Source organism: Bombina bombina, unplaced genomic scaffold, assembly GCF_027579735.1.
Source record: "Bombina bombina isolate aBomBom1 unplaced genomic scaffold, aBomBom1.pri scaffold_452, whole genome shotgun sequence".
NCBI classification, from domain to species: domain Eukaryota; kingdom Metazoa; phylum Chordata; class Amphibia; order Anura; family Bombinatoridae; genus Bombina; species Bombina bombina.
The window spans coordinates 73,479-89,926 of NW_026510872.1; the positions used below are offsets into that span (position 1 = coordinate 73,479).

Here is a 16,448-nt window from a genome sequence, read left to right on the forward strand (position 1 = left end):
AGAGTTTACCCACAGCAGAGCTGCTATATAGCTCCTCCCCCAACTGCCATATCCAGTCATTCGACCGAAAACACGCAGAGAAAGGAGAAACCATAGGGTGCAGTGGTGACTGTAGTTTAAATGAAAAAATTACCTGCCTTAAAATGACAGGGTGGGCGGGCCGTGGACTGGATACACCACAAGAGAAATAAATTTATCAGGTAAGCATAAATTGTGTTTTCTCTTGTAAGGTGTATCCAGTCCACGGATCATCCATTACTTGTGGGATACCAATACCAAAGATAAAGTACACGGATGAAGGGAGGGACAAGGCAGGTACCACTGCCTGTAAAAACCTTTCTCCCAAAAATAGCCTTCGAAAAAGCAAAGTATCAAATTTGTAAAATTTTGAAAAGTATGAAGCGCAGACCAAGTCGCCACCTTGTAAATCTGTTCAACAGAAGCCTCATTTTTAAAGGCCCAAGTGAAAACCACAGCTCTAGTAGAATGAGCTGTAATCCTTTCAGGAGGCTGCTGTCCAGCAGTCTCATAAGCTAAGCGGATTATGCTTCTTAACCAAAAAGAAAGAGAGGTTGCCTAAGTCTTTTGACCTCTCCTCTGTCCAGAGTAGACAACAAACAAGGTAGATGTTTGATGAAAAACAGTAGTAGCTTGTAAGTAAAACTTTAAAGCACGAACCACGTCCAGATTGAGTAATAGACGTTCCTTCTTTGAAGAAGGATTATATTCTTTTTAGATACCACCTTAGGTAAAAACCCAGGTTTGGTACGCAGGACTACCTTATCCGTACAGAAGATCAGATAAGGAGAATCACATTGTAAAGCAGATAACTCGGAGACTCTACGAGCCGAGGAAATAGCTACCAAAAAAGAACTTTCCAAGATAAAAGTTTGATAACTATGAAATGAAGAGGTTCCAACGGAACTCCTTGAAGAACCTTAAGAACCAAATTTAAGCTCCATAGCGGAGCAACAGGTTTAAACACAGGATTGGTTCTAACCAAAGCCTGACAAAATGCCTGAACGTCTGGAATATCTGCCAGACGCTTGTGCAAAAGAATAGACAGAGAAGAAATCTGTCCTTTTAAAGAACTAGCTGACAATCCTTTTCCCAAAACCATCTTGGAGAAAAGATAATATCCTGGGAATCCTGACTTTACTCCATGAGTAACCCTTGGATTCATACCAATAAAGATATTTTCACCATATCTTAAGTTAAATTTTCCTAGTGACAGGTTTTCGTGCCTGTATTAAGGTATCAATGACTCACTCGGAGAAGCCATGTTTTGATAAAATCAAGCGTTCAATCTCCAGGCAGTCCGTCTCAGAGAAGTTAGATTTAGATGGTTGAAAGGACCCTGAGGTAGAGGGTCCTGTCTCAGAAGCAGAGTCCATGGTGGAAAGGATGACATGTCCACCAGATCTGTATACCAGGTCCTGCGTGGTCACGCAGGCTCTATCAAAAACACTGAAAACACTCTCCTGCTTGATCTTGGCAATCAGCCGAGGGAGCAGAGGAAACGGTGGGAGCTTGGCGTTCTGGCAAGACGCCATGAGATCCAGTTCTTGTTTGTCCCAATGATGATCAATTGTGCAAACGCCTCCGGAGGGAGTTCCCACTCCCCCGGATGAAAAGTCGACTTAGAAAATCCGCCTCCCAGCTCTCTACACCTGGGATATGGATAGCTGATAGGAGACAAGGGTGAGTCTCTGTCCAGCGAATTATATTGAGACTTCTAACATTGCTAGGGAACTTCTGTTCCCCCTTGATGGTTGATGTAAGTCACAGTCGTGATGTTGTCCAACTGAAATTTGATGTACCTCAGAGTTGCTAACTGAGGCCAAGCTGGAAAAGCATTGAATATCGCTCTCAGTTCCAGAATATTTATTCGGAGGGTCTCCTCCTGAGTCCACCATCCCTGAGCCTTCAGGGAGTTCCAGACTGTACCCCACCCTAGAAGGCTGGCATCTGTTGTAACAATTGTCCAATCTGGCCTGCGAAAGGTCATACCCTTGGACAGATAGAACCGATAGCCACCAGAGAAGAGAATCTCTGGTCTCTTGATCCAGATTTAGCAGGGGGGACAAATGTAATCCCCGTTGCACTGACTGAGCATGCATAGTTGCAGCGGTCTGAAATGTAGGCGTGCAAACAGCACTATGTCCATTGCCGCTACCATTGAGCCGATTACATTCATGTACAGAGCCACTCGAAGGGCGCGGAATAGAATGAAGAACACGGCAGGAATTTAGAAGCTTTGATAACCTGGACTCTGTCAGGTAAATTTTCATGTCTACAGAATCTATCAGAGTTCCTAGGAAGGAACTCTTGTGATTGGGGATAGAGAACTCTTTCCTTGTTCACTTTCCACCCATGCGATCTCAGAAATGCCAGTACTACATCCGTATGAGACTTGGCAATTTGGAAATTTGACGCCTGAATCAGGATGTCGTCTAAATAAGGGGCCACTTCTATGCCCCGCGGCCTAAGGACCACCAAGCGACCCCAGGACCTTCATAAAGATTCTTGGGGCTGTAGCTAATCCAAAGGGAAGAGCTACAAACTGGTAATGCCTGTCTAGAAAGGCAAACCTGAAAAACCGATAATGAACTTTGTGTATCGGAATGTAAGGATACGCATCCTTCAAATCCACTGTAGTCCTATATTGACCCTCCTGGATCATAGGTAAGATGGGACGAATAGTTTCCATCTTGAATGATGGAATTCTGAGGAATTTGTTTAAGATCCTTAGATCCAAAATTGGTCTGAAGGTTCCCTCTTTTTTGGGAACCACGAACAGATCTGAGTAAAAACTCTGTCCCTGTTCCTCCTTTGGAACTGGATGGATCACTCGCATAACTAGGAGGTCTCGTACACAGTGTAAGAATGCCTCTCTTTTTATCTGGTTTGCAGATAATTGTGAAAGGTGAAATCTCCCCTTTCTTGGGGGGAAAGCTTTGAAGTCCAGAAGATATTTCTGGGATATAATTTCCAACGCCCAGGGATCCTGGGCATCTCTTGCCCACGCCTTGGCGAAGAATGACAGTCTGCCCCCTACAAGATCCGTTACCGGATAGGGGGCCGTTCCTTCATGCTGTCTTAGAGGCAGCAGCAAGCTTTTTGGCCTGCTTATCTTTGTTCCAGGTCTGGTTGTCTCCAGACCGTCTTGGACTGAGCAAAAGCTCCCTCTTGTTTTGCATTAGAAGAAGTTGATGCCGCACCTGCCTTTAAGTTTCGAAAGGCACGAAAATTAGACTGTTTGGCCCTTGATTTGGACCTGTCCTGAGGAAGGGCATGACCTTTTCCTCCAGTGATATTAGCAATAATCTCCCTCAAACCAGGCCCGAATAGGGTCTGCCCCTTGAAGGGAATGTTATGTAGCTTATTTTTGAAGTCACGTCAGCTGACCATGATATAAGCCATAGCGCTCTGCACGCCTGTATGGTAAAACCAGAATTCTTAGCCATTAGTTTAGTCAAATGAACAATGGCATCAGAAACAAAGTAAATGGCTAGCTTAAGTGCTCTAAGCTTGTCAAGTATGTTCATCCAATGGAGTCGCTATCTGTATAGCCTCTTCCAGAGACTCAAACCAGAACGCCGCAGCAGCAATGACAGGAGCAATGCATGCAAGGGGCTGCAGGATAAAACCTTGTTGAATAAACATTTTCTTAACCATTGGATCTAAAAAAAAAAAAAAACACAACTGTCCTCGACAGGGATAGAATTACGCTTTGCTAGAGCAGGAACTCTGCACTCCACCTTAGGAACTGTCTGCCATAAGTCCCGTGTGGTGGCGTCTATTGGAAACATTTTTCTAAAAATAGGAGGGGAAGAGAACGGCACACCTGGTCTATCCCATTCCTTATTAATAATTTCTGTAAACCCTTTTAGGTGTTGGAAAAACATCAGTACACTCCGGCACTGCATAGTATTTATCCAGTCTACACAATTTCTCTGGCACTGCAATTGTAACACAGTCATTCAGAGCAGCTAAAACCTCCCTGAGCCACACGCAGAGGTTATCAAGCATAAATTTTAAATGTAGAAATATCAGAATCAGGTTAAATCATCTTCCCTGAGTCAAAAATATCACCCACAGACTGAAGCTCCCCTCAGCTTCTGCATATTGTGAGGCAGTATCAGACATGGTTCTTTTTAAAGCGTCTGTATGCTCTGTTTAATTTCAGGTAGTCTGGCTAATACCGCTGACAGTGTATTATCCATAACTGCCGCCATGTCTTGTAAAGTAAACGCTATGGGCGCCCTTGATGTACTTGGCGCCATTTTGAGCGTGAGTCCCTGAAGCGGGAATCAAAGGGTCTGACACGTGGGGAGAGTTAGTCGGCATAACTTCCCCCTTGTCAGAATCCTCTGGTGATAAAAAAAAATTTAAAGACAAAAAATGATCTTTATTGCTTAAATTGAAATCAGTACATTTGCTACACATTCTAAGATGGGGTTCCACCATGGCTTATAAACATAATGAACAAGGAGTTTCCTCTATGTCAGACATGTTTGTACAGACTAGCAATGAGACTAGCAAGCTTGGAAAACACTTTAAATGAAGTTAACAAGCAAATATAAAAAACGTTACTGTGCGTTTAAGAGAAACAAATTTTGTCAAAATTTGAAAAACAGTGAAAAAATGCAGTAAATCAAACGAAATTTTTACAGTATATGTAATAAGTTAACAGAGCATTGCACCCACTTGCAAATGGATGATTAACCCCTTAATGCAAAAAACGGATCAAAAAAACAAAATAGACGTTTTTTAAACAATCACAACAAACTGCCACAGCTGAGCTGTGGCCTTACCTTCCCCATAAACGATTTTGGAAGCCTTTTTAGCCCCTTAGAGATGTCCTATAGTATTCATGGGACTGCTGAGGGAAGTTGGATGTCTCATTTTGTAATTTTAACTGCGCAAAAGAGCGCTAAAATAGGCCCCTCCCATTCATATTACAACAGTGGAAAGCCTCAGGAAACTGTTTCTAGGCAAAATTTAAGCCAGCCATGTGGAAAAAACTAGGCCCCAATAAAGTTTTATCACCAAAGCATATATAAAAACGATTAAACATGCCAGCAAACGTTTTATATTGCAAATGTATAAGAGTATATATCTCTGATAGTAAGCCTGATAGTAGTCGCTATTAAATCACTGTATTTAGGCTTAACTTACATTAATCCGGTATCAGCAGCATTTTCTAGCAATTCCATCCCTAGAAAAACTTATAACTGCACATACCTTATAGCAGGATAACCTGCACGCCATTCTCCCTCTGAAGTTACCTCACTCCTCAGACATATGTGAGAACAGCATTGGATCTTTCAAGCTGCTAAGATCATAGAAAAACGCAGGCAGATTCTTCTTCTAAATACTGCCTGAGATAAAATAGTACAACTCCGGTACCATTTAAAAACAACAAACTTTTGATTGAAGATAAAAAAAAAAACTAACTATATACACCACTCTCTCTTACTACCTCCATACGTGTTGAGAGTTGCAACAGAATGACTGGATATGGCAGTTGGGGGAGGAGCTATATAGCAGCTCTGCTGTGGGTAAACTCTTTCAACTTCCTGTTGGGAAGGAGAATATCCCACAAGTAATGGATGATCCGTGGACTGGATACACCTTACAAGAGAAATAAAATATAATCTGTCTTAAAATGACAGGGAGGGCCGTGGACTCGTCGTATCATAGAAGAAATCAATTTATCAGGTAAGCATAAATTTCCTTTTCTTCTACAAGATACGACGAGTCCACGGATTTCATCCTTACTTGTGGGATACAATACCAAAGCTACAGGACACAGATGAAACGGGAGGGACAAGACAGAGACCTAAACGGAAGGCACCACTGCTTGAAGAACCTTTCTCCCAAAAACAGCCTCAGAAGAAGCAAAAGTATCAAATTTGGAAAAAGTATGAAGGGACGACCAAGTCGCAGCCTTACAAATCTGTTCAACAGAAGCATCATTTTTAAAGGCCCATGTGGAAGCCACAGCCCTAGTAGAATGAGCCGTAATTCTTTCAGGAGGCTGCTGTCCAGCAGTCTCATATGCCAGGCGGATGATACTCCTTAGCCAAAAAGAAAGAGAGGTAGCCGAAGCTTTCTGACCCCTACGCTTTCCAGAATAAACAATGAATAATGAAGATGATTGACGGAAATCCTTAGTTGCCTGTAGGTAAAACTTCAAGGCACGGACCACGTCCAGGTTATGTAACAGACGCTCCTTCTTAGAAGAAGGATTAGGACACAAGGAACAACAATTTCCTGATTAATATTCTTATTTGAAACAACCTTAGGAAGAAATCCAGGTTTGGTACGTAAAACCACCTTATCAGAATGAAATATAAGATAAGGCGAGTCACATTGTAACGCTGAAAGCTCAGAAACTTTTTGAGCAGAAGAAATAGCAACCAAAAACAGAACTTTCCAAGATAACAACTTAATATCTATGGAATGCATTGGTTCAAACGGAACCCCTTGAAGAACTTGAAGAACTAAATTCAAACTCCAGGGAGGAGTAATTGGTCTAAATACAGGCTTAATTCTGGTTAGAGCCTGACAAAAAGACTGAACATCTAGCACATCTGCCAAACGTTTGTGAAGCAAAATTGACAAAGCAGAAATCTGTCCCTTTAAGGAACTTGTTGATAACCCTTTCTCCAATACCTCTTGGAGAAAAGACAAAATCCTGGGAATCCTAACTTTACTCCATGAGTAACCCTTGGATTCACACCAATAAAGATATTTACACCATATCTTATGTTAGATCTTTCTAGTGACAGGCTTACGAGCCTGTATCAAAGTATCGATGACCGAATCAGAGAATCCCCGCTTAGATAAAATCAAGCGTTCAATCTCCAAGCAGTCAGCTGCAGAGGATTTGGATGTTGGAAAGGTCCTTGAATGAGAAGGTCCTGTCTCAAAGGAAGTTTCCACGGTGGCAGAGAGGACATGTCCACTAGATCCGCATACCAGGTCCTGCGTGGCCACGCAGGCGCTATCAGGATTACTGAAGCTCTCTCCTGTTTGATCCGAGCAATCACGTGTGGAAGGAGAGGAAACGGTGGAAACACATAAGTTAGGCTGAACGACCAAGGCACTGCCAAGGCATCTATCAGTTCGGCCTGAGGATCCCTCAACCTGGATCCGTAACGTGGAAGCTTGGCATTCTGACGAGATGCCATCAGATCCAATTCCGGTCTGCCCCATTGGCGAATCAATGAGGCAGACACCTCCGGATGGAGTTCCCATTCCCCCGGATGAAAAGTCTGACGACTTAGAAAATCCGCTTCCCAGTTCTCTACTCCTTGGATGTAGATTGCCGATAGATAGCAAGAGTGGACCTCCGCCCATCGGATTATCTTTGATACTTCTATCATCGCTAAGGAACTCCTTGTTCCCCCCTGATGATTGATGTACGACACAGTCGTTATATTGTCCGACTGGAATCTGATGAATTTGGCCGAAGCCAACTGAGGCTACACCTGAAGCGCATTGAATATTGCTCTCAGTTCCAGAATATTGATTGGAAGTAGAGACTCCACCTGAGTCCAAACACCCTGAGCCTTCAGGGAATTCCAGACTGCACCCCAGACCAGAAGACTGGCATCCGTTGTCACTATCACCCACGAGGGTCTGCGGAAACATGTCCCCTGGGACAGATGATCCGGCGACAACCACCAAAGAAGAGAGTCTCTGGTCTCTTGATACAGATTTATCTGAGAAGATAAATTCACATAGTCCCCATTCCACTGTCCGAGCATGCATAGCTGCAGTGGTCTGAGATGAAAGCGAGCAAACGGAATGATGTCCATTGCCGCTACCATTAATCCAATGACCTCCATACACTGAGCCACTGATGGACGAGGAATGGACTGAAGTGCTCGGCAAGTATTTAGAATTTTTGATTTTCTGACTTCCGTCAGAAATATTTTCATGTCTACCGAGTCTATCAGAGTTCCCAAGGAGGGAACCCTTGTCCGTGGAACTAGTGAACTCTTTTCACCTTCCAACCGTGAGTTCTCAGGAAAGACAACACTGTGTCTGTGTGAGATTTTGTCAGATAAGTTGACGCCTGAATCAGAATATCATCCAGATAAGGCACCACTGCTATGCCCCGCGGTCTGAGAACTGCTACAAGAGACCCTAGAACCTTTGTGAAGATTCTGGGTGCTGTGGCCAACCCGAAGGGAAGAGCCACAAACTGATAATGTTTGTCCAGGAAGGCAAACCTTAGGAACTGATGATGATCCTTGTGAATAGGGATATGAAGGTATGCATCCTTCAGGTCCACGGTAGTCATATATTTACCCTCCTGGATCGTTGGTAAGATTGTTCGTATAGTCTCCATCTTGAACGATGGGACTCTGAGAAACTTGTTTAGACACTTGAGATCTAAGATGGGTCTGAAAGTTCCCTCTTTTTGGGAACCACGAAAAGATTTGAGTAAATCCCCTGTCCCAGTTTTGGAACGGGACAAATTACTCCCATGGTAGAGAGGTCTTCTACACAGCGTAAGAACGCCTCTCTTTTTATCTGGTCTACAGACAATCGAGAAAGATGAAATCTCCCTCTTGGGAGAAAATCTTTGAATTCCAGTTGATACCCGTGGGTCACGATTTCCAATGCCCATGGATCCTGAACATCTCTTGCCCAAGCCTGGGCAAAGAAAGAAAGTCTGCCCCTACCAGATCCAGTCCCGGATCGGGGGCCGTCCGGCTTTTTTGATTGTTTACCTTTATTCCAAGCCTGGTTGGGTCTCCAGACAGACTTGGATTGAGCAAATTTATCCTGAGGTAGGGCGTGGCCTTTACCTCCAGTAATGTCAGAAATAATTTCCTTCAGTTCAGGCCCGAATAGGGTCTTACCCTTGAAGGGGATAGCTAAGAGCTTAGACTTTGACACATCAGCAGACCACGATTTGAGCCATAACGCTCTACGCGCTAAAATGGCAAATCCTGCATTTTTCCCCGCTAATTTAGCAATTTGAAAAGCGGCATCTCAATAAAAGAATTAGCTAGCTTGATAGCTTTAATCCTATCCAAAATATCCTCTAATGGGGTCTCAACCTTCAGAGACTCTTCTAGAGCATCAAACCAAAAAGCTGCTGCAGTAGTCACTGGAACAATGCAGGCTGTAGGTTGTAAAAGAAAACCCTGATGAATAAATTTCTTTAGAAGACCCTCTAACTTCTTATACATAGGGTCCTTGAAAGCACAACTGTCCTCAATAGGTATAGTTGTACGTTTAGCCAGGGTAGATATAGCTCCTTCCACCTTAGGAACGGACTGCCAAGAGTCCCGAATGGTGTCTGATATGGGAAACATTTTCTTAAAATTAAGAGGAGGAGAGAACGGTATACCTGGTCTATCCCATTCCTTTTTTTTACAATTTCCGAAATTCTTTTAGGAACCGGAAAAACATCAGTGTAAGTAGGCACCTCTAGATATTTGTCCATCTTACACAATTTCTCTGGTGGTATCACAATATGGTCGCAATCATCCAGAGTCGCTAAATCCTCCCGAAGTAGCAGGCAGAGGTGTTCCAGCTTAAATTTAAAGGACATGACGTCCGAATCTGTCTGAGATAATATCTTTCCTGAATCTGAAAGTTCTCCCTCAGACAGCAATTCCCTGACCCCCAACTCAGAGCACTGTCAGGGTACGTCGGAAATAGCCAATAAAGCATCAGAGGATTCAGTATTCACATTAATACCTGACCTACTGCGTTTACCCTCCTGTAACACTGGTAATTTAGATTAATACCTCTTTAAGGGTAGCTGACATAACTGCAGCCATCTCCTGCAGAGTAAAAGAATTAGACGCACTAGAGGTACTTGGAGTCGCTTGTGTGGGCGTTAAAGGTTGTGACACTTTGAAGAGAATCAGGATCTGCCATCCAATTCTCCCCGACTGAGAATCATCCTTAGGCACACTTTCTTTATTTAAAATATGCTTTTTACATTGTAAGGCCCTTTCAGTACAAGAGGTACACAACATAAGAGGGGGTTCCACAATGACTTCTAAACACATAGAGCAATTAGTATCCTCAATGTCAGACATGTTGAACAGACTAGCAATAACCACAATAGTAGTTAAACACTTTATTTACTGATTTAAACAATTTTTAAAAAAACATGTACTGCGCCTTTAAGAGATAAAAAAAAAGCGCACAATGTTTCCCAAACTGCCTAAAAACGTTAATTAATGCTTTATAATTAGCTACACATAATCAATAGTGCCAAAAATGATTGCACCCTAAGGGGTGAAATTAACCTCTAAAAGATATTTATAGCAAAAAATATGTTTGATTTTAAAAAATAACCCCTGTCCACCGAATCTATCAGAGTTCCCAGGAAAGGAACTCTTGTGAGAGGGATAAGTGAACTCTTTTGTACGTTCACCTTCCACCCGTGAGATCTTAGAAAAGCCACCACGATGTCCGTGTGAGACTTGGCTAGTTGGAAAGTTGACGCCTGGATTAAGATATTGTCCAGATAAGGCGCCACAGCTATGCCCCGCGGCCTTAGAACCGCCAGAAGGGACCCTAGCACCTTTGTGAAAATTCTGGGAGCTGTGGCCAACCCGAAGGGAAGAGCCACAAACTGGTAATGCTTGTCCAGAAAGGCGAACCTGAGGAACTGGTGATGATCTTTGTGGATAGGAATGTGTAGATACGCATCCTTTAAGTCCACGGTGGACATATATTGACCCTCCTGGATCATTGGCAAAATAGTCCGAATGGTCTCCATCTTGAAGGATGGGACCCTGAGGAATTTGTTTAGGATCTTGAGATCCAAAATTGGTCTGAAGGTTCCCTCTTTTTTGGGAACCACAAACAGATTGGAGTAGAACCCTTGCCCCTATTCTGTTTTTGGAACTGGGCAGATTACACCCATGGTATATAGGTCTTCTACACAGCGTAAGAATGCCTCTCTTTTTGTCTGGTTTACAGACAATTGAGAAAGATGGAATCTCCCCCTTGGGGGAGAATCTTTGAAATCCAGAAGATACCCCTGGGTTACAATTTCTAAAGCCCAGGAGTCCTGAACTTATCTTGCCTGAGCGAAGAGAGAAAGTCTGCCCCCTACTAGATCCGGTCCCGGATCGGGGGCTACCCCTTCATGCTGTCTTGGTGGCAGCAGCAGGCTTCTTGGCCTGTTTACCCTTGTTCCAAGTCTGGTTCGGTCTCCATACTGACTTGGACTGAGCAAAATTCCCCTCTTGCTTTGCGGCAGGGGAAGAGGTAGAGGGACCACCTTTGAAGTTCCGAACGGAACGAAAATTATTGTGTTTGGTCCTCATCTAATTCGCCTTATCCTGAGGAAGGGCATGGCCTTTCCCTCCAGTGATGTCTGAAATGATCTCTTTCAATTCAGGCCCGAATAGGGTCTTACCCTTGAAAGGGATGGCTAAAAGCTTAGCTTTTGATGACACATCAGCAGACCAGGACTTAAGCCATAACGCTCTACGCGCTAAAATGGCAAAACCTGAATTCTTCACCGCTAATTTAGCCAATTGAAAAGCGGCATCTGTAATGAAAGAATTAGCTAGCTTGAGAGCCCTAATTCTATCCAGAATATCATCTAATGGGGTCTCAACCTGAAGAGCCTCTTCCAGAGCCTCGAACCAAAAGGACGCTGCAGTAGTTACAGGAACAATGCACGCTATAGGTTGGAGAAGAAAACCTTGGTGAACAAATATTTTCTTCAGAAGACCCTCTAATTTTTTATCCATAGGATCTTTGAAAGCACAACTGTCCTCGATAGGTATAGTTGTACGCTTAGCCAGGGTAGAAATAGCTCCCTCCACCTTAGGGACCGTCTGCCACGAGTCCCGCACGGCGTCTGATATGGGAAACATTTTCTTAAAAGTAGGAGGGGGAGCGAACGGAATACCTGGTCTATCCCACTCCTTAGTAACAATTTCCGAAATCCTCTTAGGGACCGGAAAAACATCAGTGTAGGTAGGAACCTCTAGGAATCTGTCCATTTTACACAATTTCTCTGGAACTACAATAGGGTCACAATCATCCAGAGTTGCTAAAACCTCCCTGAGCAATAAGCGGAGGTGTTCTAGTTTAAATTTAAAAGCCGTCATATCTGAATCTGTCTGAGGGAACATATTTCCTGAATCAGAAATCTCTCCCTCAGACAGCAAATCCCTCACTTCAGAACATTGTGAGGGTACATCGGATATGGCTAATAAAGCGTCAGAGGGATCAGCGTTTGTTCTCACACCAGACCTACTGCGCTTCCCCTGCAACCCAGGCAGCTTAGATAAAACCTCTGTGAGGGTAGTATTCATAACTGCGGCCATATCTTGCAGGGTGAAAGAATTAGACGCACTAGAAGTACCTTGGCGTCACTTGTGCGGGGCGTTAATGGTTGTGACACTTGGGGAGAATTAGATGGCAAAACCTGATTCTCTTCTGACTGAGAATCATCCTGCGACATACTTTTAGTAGCTAAAATATGTTCTTTACAATTTATTGACCTTTCAGTGCATGAGGGACACATTCTAAGTGGAGGTTCCACAATGGCTTCTAAACATATTGAACATTGACTTTCCTCAATGTCAGACATGTTGAACAGGCTAGTAATGACTACAAACAAGCATGAAAACACTTTATTTAGTGAAAAAAAATAATCTTAAAAAAACGGTACTGCGCCTTTAAGAGAGAAAAAAAGCATACACGTTCTGCAAAACAGCCTAAACATGCACCAAATTTTTCAAAAACCGGATTGAAAATAGGCCCAGATCTGGAAAAAAAAAAAACTCTCAGCGCCTTGCCACAGCCCTGCTGTGGCCCTACCTGCCCTCAGGGATCGAAAATGTGGGGTAAAAGCTTCGATTTGGCCCAAAACATACACCAGGGCCCTCAGGAGTTAGAGCTTGCTGTTTGCTGATCAAACTAACTGCGCATCTGAGGCGCGAAAATAGGCCCCGCCCACCTCACTCAATGTCTCCATAGCCTTACAGAACCGCACCAGAGCGGTTATAACTAGCCATGTGGGTTCTGAGACCCAAAGTTAAGCCATGTGTGCCCTTAATAAAGCTGCCCAAAACATTATTGCCCACAAAAACGTTAAGCACTCCCAAGTCAAAAAACGTTTGCTCCCAAACATTTGTAATTCAGTGTCAACCATATTTGTAATTGGCCCCATATGCAAGCTAAGTAATGCCCTTCTTTTAGCTCTAGGATTACTGCTTACCCTCCTGGGTATAATGTCAGCCTTTCTGAAATACACAGTCTCTCCAGAAAAATATGACTGAACATACCTCATTGCTGCATAGCATGAAACCGTTCCTCACACTGAAGTTTCCTGTACTCCTCAGCCTCTGTGGGAACAGCAATGGATCTTAGTTACAAATGCTAAGATCATCATCCTCCAGGCATCAGTCTTCATCCATCTGCTGCCTGAGAGTAAATAGTACACACCGGTACCATTTAAAATAACAAACTCTTGCTTGAAATTAAAAACTAATATTTTATCACCTCTTTCGCTTTACTCTTCCTAGTACTTAGAGTAGGCAAAGAGAATGACTGGGAGGTGGAGCTAAGGGAGGAGCTATATAGACAGCTCTGCTGTGGTGCTCTTTGCCACTTCCTGTTAGCAGGAGGATAATATCCCACAAGTAAAGGATGAATCCGTGGACTCGTCTTACCTTTATAGAAGAAAATAAAAAACTTCTTGATTGAAGAAACTAAAACTAACACCTCACTTTACCTCTTCCTATTACTAACACAGGCAAAAAGAATGACTGGGGGTGGAGGGAAGGGAGGAGCTATATATATACAGCTCTGCTGTGGTGCTCTTTGCCACTTCCTGTTAGCAGGAGGTTAATATCCCACAAGTAAGGATGAAATCTGTGGACTCGTCGTATCTTGTAGAAGAAATTATTTGGGTACGTTTTTCTCTGAAATTTTCGGTGACAAAGGGGTTTACGTCACCTAAAATGTGTATTCAGGTAGATGTAATACAAGTACAGTGCCAGTGTGGCTATATAGCAATTATTGCATTTTTAGACAGTACCAATTATTTTCTCAATGAAAGAAGTCAATGTCCTTGGTGGTAGTATTGACACTCTGTCATTTGCAGCTGGATCTCAGGACAGTCTTTTGAAAATGATCTTCCGCTCCACTGGCCTTCCAAGTCTTTATGACTCTTGCACTCTGCAGCCAGAAGACGGGGTCCTGCTGAATATACCAGATTCATCCTATCGGCTTGGCAGCCCCTTAGGTAGGAAAGACTGTCTAGTAAAGATACAGTGTTACCGTTTTCTACCAAGCCAGGGGCAGGAGGCAGGGGAACTGCTGGGAAGCCTAGAACTATACAGGTTCCAAGAGTCTGGTATAGTGTCGGAATATGAATCCAATACAAATGAAAGTGAAGAGAGAGATTCCGTGTTTCAGGAAGATGGTGGGCGACTTGCACACGTTCTACATCGGGACATGCTGGGGGACAGTCTGGAAGATGAGATTGCTGTCTGATTGGAGAGGATAAATGCTTTATTTTCTAATTTGTCTGTGTCATTTTTAGAATAGTGGCATGCATTTATACAGTGTATAAGATGTGATATCAAGGTACTTATATGTATTTATATACAGTGTGATATACAGTACTGTTTGAAGTCAGGGTGGTCATATGTATTTATATACAGTGTTATATCAGAGTATTTATATGTATTTATATACAGTGTGAAATCAGTGTGATCATATGTATTTATATACAGTGTGAAATCAGTGTGAGCATATGTATTTATATACAGTGTGACATTGGGGTGGTTTGTATTTACACAGTGTGTGATATCATGGTGGTCATATGTATTTATATACAGTGTGAAATCAGTGTGATCATATGTATTTATATACAGTGTGACATTGGGGTGGTTGTATTTATTTACACACTGGGGTCTATTTAACAAGGGTTAAATGGCCCCTGTTCCCCTTGTTTCAGGCTCGCCGGGAACAGGAGTTAAGAAGCAGCGGTCTTAAGACCGCTGCTCCTAAACTCATAGACCGCCTCTGAGGCGGCATATAGCAATCCGCCCGGTCATGTACGATCGGGCTGATTGACACCCCCTGCAGGCGGTGGTATTACAAAAGCAGTTCACAAGAATTGCTGGTGTAATGATAAATGCCGACAGCGTATGCTGTGGGCATTTATCGATGTGCGGCAGACATGGTTCGATATAGCGGATCATGTCTGTCCGCACATATATAAATAGACCCCACTGTGTGAAATCAGGATGGCCAGGTGTAAAGATATACAGCAGCAGGGCCGGACTGGGATAAAAAAAATAGCACTGGGCATTTTAAAGGGACATGAAACCCAATTATTTTTTGTTTATGATTCAGAGAGAGCATACAATTTTATAAATGTTAAAATGTGCTTCATTCTCAGGGTATTTTTTCATGAAGAGATACCTAGGTGGGTAGAGGGCATATCTCTCATGGCAGGGAAAAGTATTATGTACCAGTTTGATTTACAAAAACATTTAAAGTTTGTAACACCCTTCTGTCACTGTATTTTGTAAATTAGAGACAAATAATACATACATCGACAGGCACCCACATGCACACACAAGTACCCACATGAACCCACAAGCACCCACAAGTACATCCCAGACATCCACAATCATAGAAGATCAGTATCCATGAAGAGGAGGTTCTTCGTTAGGGTCACCCTTCCCCCTTGCTTTGCCCACACCAGAACATGCACTTGTGCAGCCTTCCTGTACAAATATGTTGACAACACTGTGGCAGACATATTAGAAACCATCCCTCCATAAAGGCAAATGAATACACTTCCCATATACTGTGAGCCCTGTTTTGCAGGTCAAGGGCAAATAGAGGATCCAGACATGATGCAGATGGAGCCCAGGCACCACAGAATCTCCCCTTTTAGGAATGCCTCAATTGACTGGAGGAACAGAAGTGGCCCCTAGACTTTTGGGCCCAGTCTCAATTAAGCAACAAAACCCCAAATAATAGATAGCAGATAAAAGAAAGACACAAGGAAAAAACACAAAGGGTGCAGTATGCAAGTATATATTAAAGGACAGACAATATGCAGATATAAGCTGACAAGCCACAGTGTTATTTCAAGGTAAATTAAACACCAGGTCCAGATGGCATACACCCAAAGGTTTTAAGGGAATTCAGCACTGTTATAGCCAGACCTCTGCTCTTAATAGTTCAAGACTTGTTATCCTCAGGCATAGTACCTCAGGACTGGTGGTGCCACTTTTTAAAAACGGAAGCAGGACTGATCCAGGATTCTATAGACCAGTAAGTCTTACACTAGTAGTGGGGAAGATATTGGAAGGGATTATAAAGCTGTATATTCATGTAAACAAGATTATGAAGTTTAAATCAGCATTTTTTTTTTAGAAATAGATCATGAAAATCTAATCTAGTTAGATTATATG

General features: G+C 43.0%; 1 protein-coding gene across 1 annotated transcript in view; it reads left to right on the plus strand.

The window, feature by feature from the left end:
• The window catches only part of LOC128643505 (carboxyl-terminal PDZ ligand of neuronal nitric oxide synthase protein-like), a gene marked incomplete at its 5' end in the record, with an annotated part of 60,053 nt that extends 44,518 nt beyond the window's left edge, over nt 1-15,535 (plus strand). Inside the window, one exon of the mRNA XM_053696351.1 lies at nt 14,117-15,535. Within this exon, the coding sequence (XP_053552326.1) occupies nt 14,117-14,508 (392 nt within the window). The remainder of the gene's footprint in view (nt 1-14,116) is intronic.
• Between the last annotated feature and the right edge of the window lie 913 nt (nt 15,536-16,448).